We start from the raw sequence: 21,653 nt of genomic DNA on the forward strand, positions 1-21,653 counted from the left end.
TTAAAGCCAATGACAAAATTTAAAAAATGGGTCAAAGAAAAAAAATCACATAATCAACTCACAGGTATTTACTGTATTTACTTAACAGAAGGTTCAAATTTATTATGACAAGAACATTAGGGAACACAGCATAAGAACTTACTTAAACTTTACATTAATAAGTGACAAATTAACATAATTCAATATTATTCAAAGAAGATGAATACAGCAAAAATGTTTGATTTTACATTTTATTAAGAATTCCATTACTTGTTATTAGGCCAGTATTTGAGAATGATTATTATTTCATTCCATACAAAATAATACCTGTTTGACTTAGCTGTTTGACAAAGAGAACCAAATTTAAGGTTAGAAAATGTTAGATTCTGACATAATATAGCGTATGTGCCACTTAATTATACACAGGAACACCACACTGCTAGTCAGTAAAAGTACAGAATGTATCACACACTGTTGATTTACAAGGGAAAGCAGTAACAGTACCTCTGTGTTGTTTCAAAAAAGGATAAAAACGTATTCTATCATGAATTAGCCCGTGAATCTTCTCCATGCTCAAAGTGAGCAGCATCAGATTTTAATTTTATCTGGGAAATTAACTAGTTTTTAAATATGTGGATGAACTTTACCCTCTACTTAAACTATGACTAAATGATAATAATACTGCTATTTAACATTTGGTAACCAATTCTTTTTGAATAGTTACAAGAAATAAGGAGTTTACTTAAAATGAGTCCTTCTCCCAGTGCCCCCTTGCCTGTCTTCTGCTAATCACAGAATACTTGTGATGAGAAACAAGAGGCTGAAAGTCAGGGACTCTGGTCCATCTGACAGTATGTTTTCTCTAAATCAGAATGTCTGCAGTTTCTTGGATTATTGCTTCTTTCAACGGGTCAGTCATTGTGGTAGGTTTTGTAAAAAGGAAATTACGTCAGTGAAGAAGATAACTTTTCAGTCTAGCATTCTGACATCACATGTCAGATTTGGTGTTTGTGGTCAGGGTTTAGGGACTTAATATGTTCTAGATGGGAAATGTTTGGCTCTCACCCTGTGGGAGGACTACTTTCTGGAAGTATCCAAGAAGTTCTGACAATAGCAGAAAAATACCTTGTCCCCCAAACCTTATATTTCCCAACATATCAGTTAGAATTATATTTTAGTTAAGGTTTTAAAGATAATGGCAGTGATGGGGGCAACAGAACATGACAGATGGAGAACAGGGTAAAGAAAATGAGACTTGGAGCCATTTGCTGGCCAAATGATCTTGGACAAGTCACTTGCTCTATCGGTTGTTTAATCTCTAAACTTCAGATGGTATTATTACTTCATATAGATATTTTAAATAAGGTTAAATAAGATGTGAATGATCCTTGCAAAGTATGACACAATAAACAAATGATAGACATTGCTATGAAAACACTGCAGTTGGCTATCTGCATACTTACTATTTGTATAAGATTTCAAAAATGGATTGCTTATTATTACATTTAACATGCTACATAGAAATACTACATATACTGTTTGCTTTCCCTTGTAGGAACTTATAACTAAAAACTATATCGTATTATGGGGTAGTTCCAAAAATGGCCTACACTGAAAAAAGAGGAGTATATTCCTATTTGGTTTACAGTCATACAATTTATGGCATATAGGAAAAACACTTTGACAAGTAGTTTTAAATTAACTAAATACTTAACCTTCCCACCCCAAACCCAGCATTAAGACATCACACCATGGATACAATTTACTGGAAGAGATACTACTATGGTTAGTTTCTGTATGGTAGTTCACAAATTGTTGCAAGATACAATATTAACACAATTTGCTAGAATCACCACTGAGCAAATTTCATCAACTTTAAAATAATGGATACAATTACTTTTCACAAATATCACTAACACGAATATATAAGAGACTCAATTACACCTAAAGTGAAAATTCAGATTCACAAAACCAAAACCCATCAGATTAAACGTTTTAATGAATTGCTCAGCTAGTCAAAATATACATTTCCTACTATGATAGAGGCCTTTAAAAACTGCCCCCTCTTCTGAATGGAAAGATACAAGACTAAACCTCTGCACAAATAATATCATTATGACAAAATATTTCTGTATTACTTAAATGGACTGTTATCATTTTAACAATTCCCCTAGTGTCTATATTTTAGCATCTTTCTATCCTTTCTTCCATAAAACCAGCAACCAGAATATATTCTTATTTTTCAATGGGTATAATCATCTCTTATCTATGTTGTACAAAAGCTATAACCTTTCTTTTTTCCAACTGTCCACAAAAGCCAAACAGAAGCATTTGGGTTATCCCTGAATTTTGTTTCTCACTCCTGAGCAAAATTAATTATAGAATGGCTCTATCAGGCCACTTTTGTATTCACAAAAATTTACAAAATTTTGTGAATGTTACTTCAAATTATAGCCATTGATTCCAAGACCCAGATGGCATTACCTCTTTAGTGTGACGAAAAAAAATGCACCCTGCCATCAGCTACAGTTCATTGGCAAGGATTATATATTTAATTCTGGTTTGTCGAGTGTTTATAAACTACAAAAATTTAAACAGAGCGTTCACTTGAACAGAAATTTTGTTTAACTCAGCATTGAAAGATGAAATAAGTCATAATAGGTAAGCCATGGTCAAAATTAAAAGTAAAAGCTACATTTTCTAAGGTCTTGCTGAGGGTCAATCAGAAATATGAACGTTTGGATTTGTAGTCTATTCAGTCACGTGAACAGAGATCTGCGGCATCCTGGCGCCTGGAGAGGGGCAACAGGTACACATCTATGTGTATCAGGACATTCTGAAGATGTTATAGAATTTTCAAAAATGTAAAGAAACCAGGTTACTAAATTTAAAGTCTTCATTATACAGATAGAGAAGTTGGGGGGAGCTCAGAGAGGTCAAAGGGACTTTCCTAGGGCACATGAGTTATTAGCAGAGCCAACACTGAAGCACAGACACCGCTTAAGCTCTACCAAACTGCCTCTCGTGCAAAAAAGATCAAGAGATTGTAAGGTAACCACTCCCATCCCTCCAAGCTTTCTCCACCTTCTACTCTGGGATTATGATGTTGAGTGTGCAGTAAAGCTCTGGTACTGTTCTTAGCATATACAATTTCAAATCACATTAACATCTAATTAAATTTAACAAATAACCTCCCCTCCTTTCCAGTGATTTCATTAATCTGTTTCCATTGTGCAGAGTGCTTTTTCTACTTTTTCATGATCCCATTATAGGCCAGTGACAATTCTTAGAGGAGAAAAAAAAAATCCTATTTCTTCTTCTCATACTCAATTTGAAGAATGGTATATTTATGACACTTTCAAGGTTTAAATCTTATTTCAATTTACTCGTTCCTTTGGAGATGCATAAGAAAATCTGAGTGCTTTAAGTATTCTTCAAAGCCTTTTTAAGGTATATAAATGAGGATTTGGGGGCTGGGAAAGGGCTTGGAGGATTATTTAACCCAGCATACCCATCTTGCAATTCAGGAAACTGTAGCCTAGCAATGCTAAGTGACTTATCTAGTATCCCACAGGTAGAAAGTGGGTAAGCACTCTGGTCTCATGCTATCTAGACCAGTGCTAGATTTTTGCTATACATTCGGTGAAGCATATTGGGTATGACAGTTTACTCATCTGGTGCCACTCTGAGCTTTTATCGCAAAGTCCAGGTTTTGTCTTTATTTGAAACTGTGGCCTGCAGCAATAATGCAGATATGATACTAAATATTCATAATGCTTAAAGTTATGTCATTAGTGTTTCCAAGGTAGTACTTATGTCTATTTTTGTAATGTCTACTGATACTTACCAAAACATCTGAATGTCTAAGACCTCTTCTAGGACAGTTAATGGGTCTGTTTCAATCATCCCAATAGCTGATATGAATTACTTTACTGCTGACCAGTCTATGATCATTAGTTATGAGTATTAGGTGGCTAGAATGGATTGATAATTCTCTGAGCTAGTGTCCCTCCTATGTGGGCTAACATAGAACAAAAACATAGTAGTGGCTTTGGCTATGTTTTCACCTCAATTACAAGTCATCCAGATGACAGGTTCATATTGCTCAAATCTGAGATACTTATCACACTCTTTTACTTCATTTTTACCTAGAGTGTCTGGTCTCAAAATTCTCACCATAGAAAAATTACCAGCAAATTGTACAGAATTCATTGTAGACACTGCCTCAAAGAAAGTTACTTAAATTATCTCCTACCCATCTGTTGCTGCTACTAGCTATCAGATTGTTTCAGTTACCGATTCTTATATATTAACAATGAAACTCATCACCTGTATTTCCTTCTACATGGCATCAAAAAGTATTATAATCTTGGCTTTGCTACTGAAATATTTTGATAGTAATTAAAATTCTACAAGCCCTCTTATTATAACAGCATCATTATACATTTGAATAACAGGAAATTGGTTATTTATGCACTTGTTCAGGTATGTTTCAAAAATAAAATATGAGAATGAAAAAAGTCTTCATTATACCAAATGTTCACAGTTTGACTTTCCATAAGGCTTATTAAATAATATACAAATAGCTACCATTCTGCTGAAATGTCACAGTAAATACATTAATAATGGCACAAAAGTGAAATGTTTCCCAAATGGGAAATCATCTTCATGACCTCCTTAATCTCTTTTCCAACTAAAACTTTGCTCTTTTTTATTGAAAAAAGTTCCATTTCTAAAGGAATAAAATACAAAAATAGAAAATAAGTCAAGAAATCTTTTACAGATATAATTTTGAAGGAAATTCTATAAACATTAGATGAAATATTATATCTTTAAGAATGTGCTTTTTCTCACCATACCAAACCACGTGAAAACTAACTTGAATGAGGATATTATATGTAAAATGCTGCAAACTATAACTAAATATTAAAATTTTAGTTAAAATAGGCAACTTAAACATATAATAAATACTAATATATTTTTAGGTTTACATTCAGCTAAAACCTACCTATGAGGCTAATTGTAAATCTATCATTTTGATCAAAAAATAAAAGGATGTTTAATTAAGCAAGGCACATTTCTTTTAGGCCAGTCTGTTTAATACCATTCATCTGGGCACAGTGTAGACTTCACTTATTTATGTGTAAAATGGGCCAATCTATGTAGGAGAGCCTTTGGTACAAAACACACCTTCACAAATAAGGTTGCACATAACTCAGAACACAGAAGATAACATTACTAAATCTCATGATTCAACATAGTCCAGTGATTAACTGAATGAAGAAAACAGTACCAGTTGGCTTGTTACAAACAAACATTCAGATTTTCTTTATCAGCAGTACCTGATTCGTTTTTGAGTGATTTGATTTCAGTAAAATGTCAAAAAAGTTGAAATGATCTCTTAATATTTTTTCATGTTTTTCTTTATCTCTTTATCACTATCTTTAATATTGCATACAATTTGAAGAGAATCCTCCAGCTTTAGAGCTGTTTCCTTTATATAAAGCATTTATTAAAGACAGGTTATTTAATGTCAACTCAAACAAACACATGTACTGGCAGACAGATCACTGCCCGTCAGTGATAGAACCAGCACTGCAGTCTTGATGTAGGCAATTTAGAAATGAACATCCTGTTGTTTAGTGCAGCTCTACAGTTCTCTATGGGACTCTTCAGGTATCTGTTAGACAAAGTAAACACAATAATTTACTATATATTTCGTGTTTAAAAAATCATAAACGTTATGCTAATATATTCTATTCAATATACTTTTCAAAACTTTTTTTTTTTTTACTGGTATCCTGAAAAGTTCAACCAATTTAATTTTCTAAATTTATCAATAATATACCAGAGCTTTTAGTTTATAAATTAGAAAAAGTTTCAGGGTATGCTTAAATTATGAACTTTTTGTTCTTACTAATATCCACTTTCAAATGTAGTCCAAATCAATGTGATTGTTTGCCTTTTGAACATAAAAAATTATCTTCACCTTTAGAATCATCTGAAAGGTTCCAAGTGCCTACCATTTTTTAGAAAAATATATGTATTGATTTTTTCAATGCATTTCCATGGGTTGGTTTCTTTACTGGCAGTACATCCCACTGTGGTGACCTAAGATGAGAACTCTTGAAGTGAATGGAACTCCCATGCTCAGATAAGTGTTATGGAGAAGAGGGGAGGGTAGGGGTGGGGGAGGCAGAGCGAGGGTGGGAGAGAGGCATAGGGAGAGGAGGAGAGAGGGAGAGGGAGAGGCAGAGGGAGAGGGAGAGGGAGAGGGAGAGGGGGGAGAGAGAGAGAGAGGGAGAGGGAGAGGGAGAGGGAGAAACAGTCTCAAAATGAGTATGGTGGTGAAAACTATGTTCTAGTTATTATGCCTATACTTTATCTTGTCATTACACAAATAACTTTTAAATCTATTGATCCTTTAAAATATAAACTCGACATAGTTATGTATCACTTCAAGAAATCACAAATTAAGACAATAACTGCTTGACCAGGGTCTGTGGAGTACCAAGAAATAAAAGTTCAAGGTTTGGTGTTCTCCTCTGCTAACTAGAAAAAATTTGTTAGAAATGCTGACAGTAAAAGTGTTTAAAAATTGCATAGGGATGGGCCGCCTGGGTGGCTCAGCAGTTGGGCATCTGCCTTTTGGCTCAGGGCATGATCCTGAGGTCCTGCGATCGAATCCCACGTCAGGCTCCCTGCTTTTTTTTAGAAGAATCATCCACTTACTAAACCTAATGTTGTATGCCTACTGTGTGCTGGGCAATCATCTAGTGAAAAGTTTTCCTTATTGGCCTGGATGATACTTGACCATCCTTCATGTAAGATACAACTTCTTGACAATAATTTTTGGCCATACACCAAGAGTATACTTTTGTATCACAGTATCCTTAATTTTTATTATGAGAATTTGAAAATTACAATGGTCAAATTGCTGATAATGACTACTAATTACAGGAAATTACAGGTAACATGAATGATCTGGCACCCATTTCATTTCCTAGGTGCTTAGCTTCTGCTCATTGCTACTGCAGCTCTGGTTACCTGGAGATGTTCCTATTAAGCTGTTCTTGTCTTGCTACTATTATATCCTTTTTATATAAGAAGCTGAGCCCCTTTTTGTCTTTAACCTCATGTATCAGTAAGACTCTTGGCGCTAATTAAATAAGTATGGTATATAGCTCAGCATCCACTGTAGATGTGGAGGAAGCTCCAAGTTAATAGCAACAAGTAATCAAACTCATATTTGGATGGTACATTAGTGGCTAGGAAATGGCTTGAAGGGCTTAGAAGAATAGATACTGACTTAAGCATCAAAATGTACTCTACAAAAATAGAGAAAGGAAGTGTCATAGAAAATGGTGAGACCTATAATTGAAGATATTTGACCAAATAAGTGTTCTAACATATGAAGCAAGAAAAGAGGATAAGAATGGTTAAATTTCTATAATTATGAAGCTTATGAAGAAGTAACACCTTCACCAAGGCCTAAACAAAAGAGGTACAGAAACCCAGTTTAATTAACTGCCAGCCTCACTAATTTGTATTTGATGAGAAAAGAGGTTACAGTCATTCCACAACACGGAATTTTGTGGGAACTTTGTTTTGATGTGTCTATACTTTGACATCTATTAAATAACTTAGAGTTGGCTGCACACCAACAAGCTCGAGAAATTCTGCCAACTAAATGGTAATGAATTAGCCCAAGGACTAAAAAAATTTCTCATTCAATTATGTATGATTCTCTGATTGGCCTCTTGGAAATTATGTATTCCTGGCAAGCAAAAATATTTAAACTCACTCAGTAATTAAAGTTAGTAACATGCTAGGATGTGAGCTTTGTCAAAAATCTGAAAGTCATGAGCTTGAGGTAAGTCACAGCTACTTTGAGCAGTATTTGGGTCTACTAATAATAAACATCTTTAATTCACATTGTGGTCTGGTAAAATAAACTGATCTTTTGAAATCACTTAAAATGGCTACAGGTTAAAGATTTATAGAATATAGATATGAAGTAATTCAAACATAGTTCTTACCTGGTGAAATTATTTCTGTCTGTGGTGTTTAGTTTCCCACTACATTTTGAAATCTAACACAGAGTCACTCTTGTTTAACATACTTTTTATTATAATTTCTTATGGAGGTATTTCCCCAAGCTATTGGGGAAAAACTGAAAATTTTTGTCCTGTAGTCATACAGGAGATAAATATAAAATGCAATGGCATGTGAGGCTGCCTCTTATAATTTCTAATATCTTAGCTATTATAGTTTATAACAGAAAATTCAGTAAAACCCATATTGGGTTAAATAACAAAAATAAACAATGTTATAATTCTTTACTCCAAACAAACAAAAAACCATGAAAAAAACAAGAAGTGAAAATTATTCAATTCTCTATTTTGGGTCATTCCCTTAAAAAGTCCCAACAACATGTCCTCAGAAGAGAAATGATCTCTCTCTGTCCTATGTGGGATCAGCTGTATAAAGGGATGAAAGGTTCGAGTTTCTAACTTCTATTGGTCTACATACGTAATCTCAAGCACATCTATTAGTTTTCTTTAATTTAGTCACATGTTTAGTAAGGAAATTGTTCCACTTAGATGTACACCCAGTCAAGGTCGGTCTAATGTGCCTGAGAAACCCAAGGAAAGGAGAAAATTCAGAAGGGGTGTGGGAAAGGTTCCTTTCTGTTCATATCCAGAGAATTCCCATTTCTTGCTGCACAGGGAAGTGCATCTGTTACAATATTACCTAAAATCACAGCAATGTCTGCAGTACTCCTTTATATCAATGCTTTAGTTTAGTCTCAATAGTTCCATACTACACACGTTGGTTTTTCAAAGCTTCTAGCAATTTGCCAATAACAACATATGCTATTCGTGCCTCTCCCCTATTTTATTTAGAAGTGACCTAAGTTTTGCCATTATAAAAGTCACTCTAAGAAAACGCTCTTACTGCTTGTGGGTTCAATGCCTCCCTCTTCTTTCATGTATGAAAAAGTCACTTAAAAAAACAACCAATTTTTGTGATCCTATCGTATAAGTTAACATTTATATCAAAAATTAAGTTATTTTATGGGTGTCTGGGTGGCTCAGTTGGTTAAGCAGCTGCCTTCTACTCAGGTCATGATCTCAGGGTCCTGGGATTGAGCCCTCTCCCTCTGGCCTACCCCCCCTGTTCGTGCTCTCTATTTCGAATAAATGATTTTTTAAAATTATTCTGTAAAAGAAAGTATTTTATTGGGTAAGGCCATGTCTACAGTAATGTAATTCTTTAAGGTGATTCTTTGATGAAATATCTATGCCTTATTCAATTAGCTTCCATAGCAATGAAAATCCCATAGATATTTTCAGACCATCATTAACTAAAACCAAGACTGAACTTATAGTAGAATTTCTTAGAATGTCTGCTAGATAGGTAGATTCCTGGAGATATCACTTCTTTGTTCTGATTTTGGTTCTACTATGTAAGCTAATCAGTTAACAAATACATATTGGAGTATCATTTATAAATAGCTCTTTATTAGCTGCTAGGTGGGAAACAGTCTCTGTGAAGCATTCCAACTCCAGGTAGCCATGGTGATTAGGAGTGATATATAATGTTATATTTAAATTATTTATGTTAAAGAATTCCACCCCCATAATTGGATATGGAGCATGTTTTACCAAGTAGAAGCCTTCTCCAGTGAACCAGTTACAAGAAATTGTATCCAAATGAGCATGATGAGGAGTCTAAGCCTCCTAATGCTAGAATGAAGCATAGATACACAACATTAAAATTTTGCTTATGGCTTAAAAACACTCAAATCAGATTTTCCTCCCTCTCATCCCTTCCTTGAATAAACACTTATTAAGCAGGAGCTTTATTACAAGTCTTGAGGGATACAGTAGCAATGAACATACAAAAATTCTTTATTCTCATGGAAGGGAAGATGGACAATAAATAAGCAAAATATCTAGTGTGAGAAAACTAAGCTGAGACAGATAAAAGGGAGTGCTGTGGGGGCTGCACGTTTAAACAGAGTGGTCAGGGAAGGGCTCATTGAGACAGTGACACCTAAGGAGGTGACGGAGCAAGCCATGCAGACAGCAGGTGGAACAGCAAGTATACAAAGACCTGAGGTGAGGAAGAGCAAGGAGGCTGGCACAGCTGCTGCACAGGATTAAATGGGAGAGAAGTCAGAGAGGAAGTCAGAAGGGTATGGTGACGTGGAATAGGCAGGGCCCTGCAGGATGTCAGGCCTTTACCGTGGAGCCTGTGTGAATTGGAAAGCCAAATGAGGGTTCTGACCCAAAGAAGTGACATGATCTGACAAATGTTTTAAAGGTTTTCTCTAGCTGCTGTAAATGAGAGTAGTTTCAGGGTACTCTAAAAATCCAGGTGAGAGATAATGATGGCTTAGAACAGGTGGTTATAGAAGCTAGCCTCTGCAAACACTTTAAGAGTGGAGCCAACAGGATTTGCCAATGGCCTGGATAAAGGGTATGACAGAAAGAGAGGAATCTAGGATAATCCCAAGGATTTTAGCTTGCAACTGGAAAATTGAAGTTGCAGTGATACAGAGGGGAAAAAGGGCAGGAGACATAGGCTTGATGGTATGGGTCGGGGAGGGGTGGGGAGAGGGAAGCTCAGTTTTGGACATATTAAGTTTGAGATATCCATTCTATATTCAAGTACAGATGTCAAGTACATAGTAGAAATTCAATCTGAATTTCAGGGGAGAGGTCCAGATGGGAGAGAAAAATCTACATATAGATAGTCTAAAGCTATGAGGAAAAGACCTAATGCAGAAAGAAGAGATCTAAAGACTAAGCTGTGGCCCATAGGGCTCTCAAACATTAAGACTCTGGGGAGATGAGAAAGACCCAGTAAAAGAGGCTGTGAAAGAGAGGCCAGAGAGAGGTAGTAAGAAAATACAGAATGTCATGCCCTGAAGTCAAAGGAAGAAATTCTTCCCAGGAGGGAGGAAGTATTCCACAACGCTAAATGCTTCTCATGGGTCGAATGAAATGAACACTGAGAAATGACCACTGGGATTATTAGCCTTAGGAGGTCACCAGTGACCTCAAAAAGTGTACTTCTGGTGAAGTGATAGGGGTGAAAGTCTGTTTGGAGCAGACTTGGGAAAAAATGGGAAGGGATTCAATGAACAGTGACATAGTCCCTACTCTCACAGATGAGATAGACATTAATCATATAATGAATAAATATAAAATGTCAAGAAAACATAGTATATTCAATTCATTCTAAGACATACTTTTCCAGATTAGAGCACCCATGAAATTGTAATTGACCTTAAAGTCACAGTACTTTCCCTTTAAAATTGGCAGTTTTTCTTTTTTTAATGGCACACAGCATAATGATGGTCCTTATAATCGAAGGTACCTTAAATTTGATGAAATGTGCCATAACAGGAGAATTGATAAAACCAGATTTTTCATGATAAAAATCTCGGAGGGAATACTGAAGTAAAAATAGAAGTTAATGAAGTGAGGAGAGGGCTGGCAGTGGGAACATCTGCAAAAATCCGCATAGATGAAGGCAAAAGGGAACTTATCCTGTAACTAGAAGAAGAGCAGGGCGGAGACAGATCATGTGGGGTCATGAAGGCTGTGTTAAGCCTTTGGGTCTCAGAATTTTATAAAGAGGCAGGTGATATAATCAGATTTGAGCCTCAGAATGATGCTTTTGGCTACCAGGTGGAGAACGGGTCAGACTTGCCACAGGAAATGTAGCAAGGCCAGTTAAGAGACCTTCATACATACCCTAGATAGAGATGTAGCAATGTGGATTAAAGTGGTGATGGCAGTGATGTTGAAAAGTAGATTATTTTTATGGGTATTTAGGAAGTAAAATGACTAAGCTCAGTGATAAACTGAATGTATTTATTGCTTTTATGAATCCACTATTACATTAATAAATACATTGAGAACACTAGGCAATAAATCTGCCTTTTAAGCAAGGCTATAAAAAACTAAAAATGTTTTGTAAATGTCTATGTAGCACATATGAATGAAAACCAGTATTTTGGAAATTCACCAATTTTAGACTTTTTAGATCTGTAGACAGAAAGTAAATATATCTTAGGCTAGAAAATAACAGGGGAGGTAGGTGTGTGTGTGTGTGTGTGTGTGTGTGTGTGTGTAACAGATTACCCTCACTGGCTTCTCTTCCTAATTAAATTATATGTTTTAATTTAAGGAACAAGTTTAAATGTATAAAAATAAGAACCTTAGGATTTAGAGAGAATTTCCATAAAGAACAAGAGTTTAAAATAAACTTAACAAAAAACCAGTGAAATAGCAGTGCTGATTGACATGTAACACATACGTGCAATGCTAGCTTTCATTCTAAAAAGTTAGTGGGAATCTCAACCAAGAGACTTTGTGCTTTGATGAAAGGGGGAGGGTGATGTTGGGGGTTCAATAGAAAAGAAAAAGCTTCTCTTCACTCTTTACCACCATGCTGGGGGTACTATCCCTGTATCTGCAAAATCAGAGCCTTGCATGCACAAATTTATTCATAATGTTCTTCAGATATGATGAATCATCATTTTTTGTTGTTGTTGTTCATTTAGGTGCTACCTTACTAACAAAATCCCAGGATTTACTTTTACAGAATCCCAGGATTTACTTTTTAGGCTAGAGCTTCTATTCTGCACTATTACAACAATAGTAAAATGGCTTCCAAGAAAATGATGGAGCAGCTTCTCCAGATCTCCTCTTTAATATATTTGATACTTAATGATTCAAAATTTGAAATGTACAGAATAACACATCCAGTACAAAAGAGGGGGGCAAGAAGAGAGAAAAACCATGAAAATGTTTCTGTGTAAGACATCTTGTCTTTACAATTCTGAAGACAAAATTAGTTTACAGCATCACTGAAGACAAAGACAAATATTTGAAAACTTTCTAGCCTGTTTGAATAATTTAAATTAAATCTGCAAGGTGAATATGAGCATATAGAGAATATTATTATCCTATACTGTAAGCAATGGCCATTTTCTGGCAGGAGGTTAGGAGCTGAGTCATGATAGCACAGGGTTTGGGTTCTGCATGGCTTCCCTCCCTTCTTCCTGCCTCCCTTGATTTGCCCTCTCTCAAAGGTTTTCTACTACTCCCTGCAAGTTATAGAAGACAAGGGATTTCATTAATAAGTATAAAATTGTCAAACAAAATATAGGAAATTACTAGCACAAATATAATAGTCTTATCTTCCGTTTAAAAGGTGAAATAAAAAACAGAAAGAAGAGCCCCACCCTAAAATGCAAGCCCTGAATGTCTTCTGCTCCATTCCTATGCTCCTCACCTCTGTCTCACAGTGTTTCCATAAGTCTTCAGATTTGGGGGGGGAGGGGGATGTGTACTTTTCTTTATTTCTTAGTGGGAAGGGTTATCAATTCTAGTCACAACTGAGAGGTGTGGAACTGCTGTAGAAAATGTTGAAGTTTTAAATGTATGGAAGTCATTAAATTATAGTTATGGCTCTTAAAGGAAAAAACTATTGGCTATATATATATATATAATTTACATACTCTGACCAGAGCAGTTGCTTGAGTACGTTTTATGCCAAAGGTAAATAACAAATTTGATGTAAACAAACCATAACTTTAAATCTCTTCATAGTCTGCATTTAAAATTTCAATCCCAGAAATTTTATCTCAAAATTCAGAAATAACTGATAGAATGCTTCCTCTTATTTGTAGCTGTTTGTGATTACGTCAGCATAGTTGGTGGGTACTAAAGTTTTGTATAATATCAGTTTAAAGCACCATAAAATAAATAAATGACGATGTTATTTTCATCTCTGGATTCACCAGCTGTAGGGTATATACATTTTCCCCAGGGTGTTGGTAGACATGCACGGATCCAGTCACACCTCCTCCCATGAATCTTCTTCTGTACACACAGACATATGCATACCTTTCAACATCCAAGATGTGCAGTTGAGCTCAACAACGAGTCTTTGTTTTGGCAAAGCTAAATGGTATGTGTAAACTTAGACTCATTTGTATCTTGCTGTAAGCCCAAATCACTATCCATTTTAGTTTTCTAAATGATTTAGGACCTCAGAGAAGGGGCTACAGCTATTATGTGGGACGAAATTATATTCTAAAGTGTTTCTGAGCACAGATGCTCTTAAAGATCCATAGAGTGATTGGGTAAAGCAATAATGTCACAAATTTCAATGAGCTGGCAATCTCCTGTTTTCAGGCCTTTTGTTCTAAGTAATTTCTCCTTTCTTAATAAGGGAGAGTCAAAATATTTACACTATTTGCTGGCACGGTTCTTTGGTAACCTAAGCAAAGTATAAGGAGATGGAAAAATAACAATTTGAGTAATACTATTATCTATTGTGGATTAAAACACATGAAAATAGGAAATTAATCTTAAAACTGAAAAATATCTATTGTCCTAGCAGGTATCACTGCTATGACTGATTATGCTTTCAGAGTATAATATTAAATGCAGACAAATCAAACATATAGGAAAATAGTCTTTTATTATTAGAAAAGTCAATCTCTTTGTTCAATTTAAATACCTTATATTTGATCCCTATGTTTAAAAACTCTGATGATTAGGAAAGGGTTAATTTTCAATATACTGCATAAAATAGGTTTCTGGAGATATATTCATTACAGGAATTCATTAATTAGTAACATGGGATGAAGTAAAACCTAAAAGCAATAAGAGATTTATTTTTTCAATCTCTTTCAAGTCACCTAATAGAAGGAGCATGGGTTTGGGGGCCAGAATGACCTGGCCTTAAATCATAGCTGGGTTTCTTGCTAGCTGTGAAGTCTTTGGGAAATCACTTAACCATAACCATCTATTTTTTTTAACCCTCCTAAAGTGGGGTGAATACCACTTACCTTGCAGAACTGAGAAGTGAGGACATGGTAATTACATGGTAATTATTATAGTTACAGAGAAAGTAAATAGGAAGATACTGATTACTTATGTATTTCATTATCATTCACAAAGCTTCATATTTATCATACAATGCTTGTAAGTAATGATCACAACAATAATGTAATCTCTTAGCAAAATCTCTGTTGCATATCATGCAGCCAGTTTTTCTATTATACCTGTACCAACATTTAATATTCACAGCAACTCTATGAGGTACTATTTACTATCCTCATTTTACCAATAAGGAAACTGAGGCACAGAGAGGTTAAGTGTTTGCTCCAGTGTCATACAGCAGAGTCAGGATTCAAACCCTGGCAGTGTGACTGCAGAGCTTATGCTTTAAATCACTTCATTAAAAACTGGAAAATAACATTAATGTAAGATTATAGTTATTCACTCATAAAATATATCTTGAATACATACAAAGTGCTACAATTTGTGTGAGGCACCAGTATCCAAAATCTGTATTTGTCAAAATACAGAACCTATAACCTTTAAGGAGCTTATAATTTGACAACCAGAGGCAATTATACTATCTCAGTATAGAGATAGTATACAAAAATACTGTATTTTGAAATACAAAAAGCTGTATTTCTCTGGGTTGAAAACAAGGTCTTCTTCATATTACTACTAATAACCATATAGTTCTAAAAATTATGGTGCAACCATTATTTACCTATAGAACTAAGCAGGGCTTCTATAGCTTCTAAATAGAAGTGAATAAAAGTGACACTGCACTTTGTTCACCTTCACGTCAAGATCTTTTAAGAACAGATACAGAAGTTATTCTTCCATTATTACTATAGTGTATCTAACATATTACCACCAAAATGGGTCACAAAAACAATGTCTGGTCATTAAGAATACTAAGAATTTGATCAAAAGGTAGGCAATGGTAAAAGTAACTCAAACAAGTAGTAAAGGACACTAGATGAAGGAGTCCTATTTTGATGCACAGAGATAAAAGCAGTGACCCATTACCAGGTATATAGATTTCTTGCCTCTATTACTTTTTTGTCTTTTCCTTCCTCTTCTCCTTCTAGAAGTCTTCACCATTCTTTTTCACTGTATTAGCTACATAAATGATAAAGTAGGGTTCTGATTATCTGAAAATACTTTATGAGTTTTAGATAGTTATATCCTATCAAAATCAAAACACAATTGTGCACAATGTATAATTGTGGAAAATATAGTATAATATATATAACATATATAAAATAAAATGGTTTTGTTCAAATACAGTGTTACCCTTGTTGTAAGCTTAACCATTTTTGTTTAAAACAACTGTGCTACTGCATACTATAATTATGTAAATTAAAATTGGGCCAATAATCTAACAGCAGTGGGTTCTGCCTTTTACCTTTTTTTTTTTTTTTTAAGGGGAAACAGGTTGCTCAGAAACTGAGAATGTTAGGAAAAGAAAGGGAATCATTTTCAGTTCAGTTTGGGTGAAGGTTATTCTAAAGAGCCATGACTCCTCCCACCTACCCATCCTTTTGCTATAAAGAACAGAAACCAAGGGACAGTTTACAACTTGGAAATCAAATGGAAAAGATGTTGTAAGTGATCTTTAAAAGGCATTTGCATGTAACTAATATGAAACTATTGGTTTTGCAAGTATCACCAATCTAGACAGGAACAGCATTTCCCTGGTTCCCTGTACAAAGAGGGAGAGCTCTCAGTACCCCCCACACAGTGCTCACCTGTTTCTGTTTGTCTTCTGGCAACCCCTGGTATATGGCTGAAACTTGCAGGTATTTTCCCAAGATTTGGTTACTTCCCGTCCCTCCTTTCTATTGATTGTCTGCAATTCCCTTAGTTAAAAAACAGGTATCCTTTATATTTTTAAAGTTTATTTAGCTTTTCAAGTGCTGTTGTGGGATCTGGATTTTTTTTTTTTTTAAAGAGGAAGTCTGAAGGTCCCTTGTAGTAAGGTTTCAGGTACACTGATTGACTCTTTCATCTGCTTATGTACAGAACACTTTTACATTTGCTTTTAAATTTCACTTGTTAGCTTGAAACTTCTTGGAGGAAGAAAACAGTATCCTTTTAAATTATTGCCTAATTATTGGCATTTAATTCAAATCATGCCTTATTGTAGTATAGATCTAACATCCCAAAGGCAATATTTTCCTTTCCGATTCAGTCATTATGAGATGATGTCAATGATTTTCTGTAGTAAAAAAAATATGCATTTTGTGATTCATTTCACCACCTCAGATTTTCAGGCATAACTTTATTTGTGCGGTTTATCCAAATAGTGGTTTTCCTTATGAAATCCCGTAAGGAGGAACCATCTGGAAAGGTTATTGTGGAAACGGCAGGGGCTAGGGGGTGGGGCTAGAAAGCAAGAGATGCCATGACAACCTTTTTCGGGTTTCCCAGGAAACATGGGTTGCTATGGGAACTGCATCAGTCAGGTCCGAATTAGTAACTTCCGCTGGAAGGAGTGTCTGCCACTTTAATCTTCTTGTGATACTGCAGAAGCTTATCTCGCAGGCGCATTAGAAATTTTGTTTCTCTCAGCGGCACTGAAAACATGTGTTTCCACACTTTGATAGATGTTGCCGGGAACACACACACACACACACACACACACACACAGAACATCACAGGAATCTGCCTGTCCATCTCTTTTGAAATGCTGAACAAGCCCCAGAGAGTTCAACTAATTAGATCGGGACACCTTGGGCACTTCCCTTTGTTCACAGTTGTAGAAATCTTTAAGATTCCAGGAAGGGGTTCGAATAGAACTTCCAGTCAAAAACCAAATACCCTTACGGTGGGTTTACAAGTCATTGCCCTAATCAGACTTCTCATCCAAGTATCCACAGCATAGGCAACTGAACTAAAGATTCAATAATGTTCAAAGGTCCAGCAAACGGAAGCATCCTTTATGCATGTGCCTGCTTTACTTAGTAAAGAACAACTGTCTTTCAATTCCGAGGTTAGGCAGTTACTCTAACTGTTCTTTAGTTTCGTTTCCTCCCAGGATGTACAGTTTTTTTTTTTTTTTTTTTTAGAGGATGTGTACTAGAAATCAAGTTTAAAGTAAGTTTGTTCTTTGCAATATTCGAGGGAGGGGGAGGAAAAAATGGAGAGCTGAGAGAATGCAGCCCACTTGCAACACAGACACCTGTTTCAGTATGAAGCAGTAGGGCGAGGGAAAATGAAGTGTGCTTTCCACTTCTTCATGTCCTTTCTTTGATGAGTGGTCTGGAAATGTATAAAACGAGGGCATACACAGACCAAGGGGGCACGGTCCACGCAGTACTTGAGCACAGCATGTCACTCGTAGCATATATTAAACGTCAGTAAATATCTTTTTGATGTTGACACAGGAGTTGGGATTATTGTTCGTGGTGCAGGTGGCAGTGGAATTGCCCGTTTTGAAGGGGGTCTGGGGGAAAGCGCTATGGTTCATGCCCCCCTCTTCGATCACCATGTAGTCCGACTTACTCAGAGTCGAGTTACTCCTTGCTTTTCGGAGCTCCTCGGCCGAAGAGGAGAGGTGCTGGCAACTTCCCACGTGCATGTACTGGGCTTGCTCTTCCCCCTCCGTCTCCCGGTGGTAGAAGTAATTGAAGTTGGAAACGATCACGGGCACCGGCAGAGCGATGGTCAGGACACCAGCGATGGCGCAGAGCGACCCCACGATCTTGCCCCCTATGGTCACCGGGTGCATGTCGCCGTAACCTACTGTCGTCATGGTCACCACTGCCCACCAGAAGGCATCCGGGATGCTGCTAAACCCCGAGGTGGGGTCGTCTGCCTCGGCAAAGTAGACGGCGCTGGAGAAGAGGATGACCCCAATGAAGAGGAAGAAGATGAGCAGCCCCAGCTCCCGCATGGACGCCTTGAGCGTCTGGCCCAGGATCTGCAGCCCCTTGGAGTGCCGGGAGAGCTTGAAGATGCGGAAGACCCGCACCAGCCGGATGACCCGCAGGATGGCCAGGGACATGGCCTGCTGTCCGTTGCCCTGTCGCTCGGCCAGTTCGGTGCCCAGGGTGATGAAGTAGGGGATGATGGCCACGATGTCTATCAGGTTCATGATGTTCCGCGAGAAGGTGGCTTTGCTGGGGCAGGCGAAGAAGCGCACGAGCAGCTCGAAGGAGAACCAGATGATGCACAGGGTCTCCACCACGAAGAAGGGGTCCGCGAAGCCGGCGGCGGCGGGGGGGCCCGACGTGCCGTTGCGCGCCGCCTCGGGCTGCTCCTGCGCCGCCGCCGCGTAGTCCTTGTCGTCGCGGAACTCAGGCAGCGTCTCCAGGCAGAAGATGACGATGGACACGAGGATGACGAGCACCGACACGATAGCGATGCCGCGCGCCGGCCCGGAGCTCTCGGGGTACTCGAAGAGCAGCCACACCTGGCGCTGCAGGGCGCGGCGCGGCAGGGGCCGCTCCTCCTCGCGCAGGAAGCCCTCGTCCTCGCGGAACTTCTCCATGGCCTCCTCGCCCAGCTGGTAGAAGCGGATCTCCTCGGAGAAGACGTCGATGGGCACGTTCACCGGCCGGCGGATGCGGCCGCCCGACTGGTAGTAGTAGAGGATGGCGTCGAAGCTGGGCCGGTTGCGGTCGAAGAAGTACTCGTTGCGGAGCGGGTCGAAGTACCGCACGCGCCGCCCGGGGTCGCCCAGCAGCGTCTCGGGGAACTGGCCCAGGGTCTTGAGCTGCGTCTCGAAGCGCAGCCCCGAGATGTTGATGACCACGCGCTCCCCGCAGCAGCCCTGCTCCCCGGCGGCCGGCGGCGCGGGCGGCAGCGGCTCGTAGCGCTCCCGCTCCCGCTCCCAGCCGCCCGGGGCCGGGCCCCCCGCGCCGTCGGCCGCCTCGGGCTCCGGCAGGTGCTCGCCGGGCACCACCGTCATGGCGCGCTCGGCGGGGCCGCCGCTCGCGGGGCGCTGCGCAGGGAGGGCGCGCGGGCGGCCGGGGCCGGGGAGCTCGTCCATGCGGCGGGACCGGCGGCGCCGCGGGCCGGGCGGCTCCTCCTCGCGCGCCCCGCCCCGCGCCGCCCCGCCCCGCCCCGCCCCCGAGCGCCGCCGCCGCCTGTTGCCGCCGCGGCCGCCGCCGCCGCCTGGCTCCGGGGGGGCCCCGCGAGGTGCGCCTGGCTCCCGAAGGGGACGTCGCCGCGCCGCCGCCGCGCCGCCGCCGAGCCGCCGCCGCGACCGCTCCCTCCCCTCCCCCTCCCCTCCCCTCCGCGCCGGCCCCCTCCCTCCCCCCTCCCCTCCCCCTCCCTCCCCCCTCCCCTCCCCCTCCCTCCCCTTCCCCTCCTCCCCCTACCCTCCCCTCCGCGCCCTTCCCCTCCCCTCCCTCCCCTCCCGGGGCGTGCGCCCGCCTAAGCCCCGCGGCCCCTCGCGGCCCCTCGCGGCCCCTCCAGGTGCCCGCCCACCGCGCGGCCGCGCGCCCCGCTCCCCCGCGCCCCTGCGCTGCCCGGGCCCTAGCCGCCCGCCGCCTCGCCCCTCCGGCGGCCCCACGGCCCCGCTGCGCACCGCCGCGTCCTCCGCGAACCCCCGCCCGGCCGAGGCTGCTTCCGGGGAACCGGCCCCCGGGCCCCACCAGCCCCTGGCCAGCCCCCCGCCCCGGGACCCGCGAAGCCACGGCCCAGCGCCGGGCTTGTGTCCCCGCCACCGTCGCCCCGCACCCAGCGAGCGGCGGCCTCCTCGCCCTGCAGGCACCCCCGGGGCGCGGCCGGGGCGCGGGTGTCAGCGGGTCGGGGCGGGCGAGGAGGGGATGGGGTGCGCTGCGGGCCGGGAGGGAGGGCGGGAAAGGCCAGGTGGGCGCCCTGGGGCGGAGGCCAGCCCCCTGCCCGCACCCTGAGCCCCCCGCGGCTACAGGCCGCCGCCCGGAGCGCTCTAAGCGGAGTGGCTCCCGTGTCCCCGAGAAGCCCACGGACTTAGGGGCGCTCAGGAGTCTCGCACCTGGGGGCTGGGGACGCTGGGTCAGTAGAGGCCCTCGGGACTTCGCTCCTGGAGCGAACAGTTCTCGCGGACTCTAGCCGTCGGGAGCAATCGAGGGCCAAGTTTCTGGCTGGGGTTGGCGACAGCAGCCGGGTCTTTTCCCAAGCGCCAGGTTTCCTGTCGGTGGGAACCTATGAGGAAAATGAGAGGGGATATTCACCTCCCCCGCGAAGTCCGTCCTGGGAGGACCCCCGACTTCAGGGCCTGCTGCCGGCCTAGAGGTAGGGTTGGCCGCGCTCTGGCTGTGAAGCTGGGAGACCGTCCAGCCAGCAGCCCGCATCTCCGTTGCTGGATTTGGGCCTACAGATAACAACTTCATGCCCTTTCAACCTTAACTGTTTCTTCAAACTGTTGTGGTCATCTTGAACGCAATTTGTTTCTAGACATTTTAGCAACTCCACGGGCACCCAAGAGCCAAACCCAAGGCTTTAAAATGCATCTTCTACTGTCTCATTCAAATCATTTACAAAAGAAGAAATGTTGTCTGGACTACTCCCTCGCCCGTTGTACCTCAGCTGACAATTCCACCACAAGTAACTGCAGTTTGTGGTCACTGTTTCCAACCACCACTTGCAACCAAGGCTCTCTAGGGCAGAGACTAAGTCTTACCCAATTTATATCCCTAGAAACCACAAAGTGCCTGATAAATATAGGAGCTCAGTGTGTTTGCCGACTTGAATTCCCCAACAAGTGATTCTTTGCATTTCTATCTGCTCTGGAGTGTTGGCATTTCTGCTTTCTGAACCTAGGACCACTGGGATTCCCGGATAAAGACTGAGGGGAAGCAGCTCACAGTATGT

The 21,653-nt window shown here is 40.7% G+C and overlaps 1 protein-coding gene across 4 annotated transcripts; it reads right to left on the bottom strand.

Moving 5' to 3' along the window:
- Positions 1 to 76: 76 nt before the first annotated feature.
- KCNA3 (potassium voltage-gated channel subfamily A member 3) lies at positions 77 to 19,764 on the bottom strand. Of its 4 annotated transcripts, none has more exons than XM_072834942.1 (3): positions 16,601 to 19,764; positions 15,908 to 15,971; positions 77 to 5,659 (listed from the first exon to the last, which is right to left on the bottom strand). In XM_072834942.1, exon 1 carries the CDS (start codon positions 19,762 to 19,764, stop codon positions 18,202 to 18,204), a length of 1,563 nt encoding a protein of 520 aa, XP_072691043.1. In that variant the 3' UTR covers positions 77 to 5,659; positions 15,908 to 15,971; positions 16,601 to 18,201. The 4 variants fall into 4 exon arrangements, with proteins under 4 accessions (XP_072691043.1, XP_072691042.1, XP_072691041.1 ...); XM_072834941.1 differs by having other exon boundaries at positions 15,879 to 15,971; XM_072834940.1 differs by having other exon boundaries at positions 9,648 to 15,971.
- Positions 19,765 to 21,653: the final 1,889 nt, after the last annotated feature.

Source organism: Canis lupus, chromosome 8 (genome assembly GCF_048164855.1).
Source record: "Canis lupus baileyi chromosome 8, mCanLup2.hap1, whole genome shotgun sequence".
In the NCBI taxonomy this organism is placed as follows: Eukaryota; Metazoa; Chordata; class Mammalia; order Carnivora; family Canidae; genus Canis; species Canis lupus.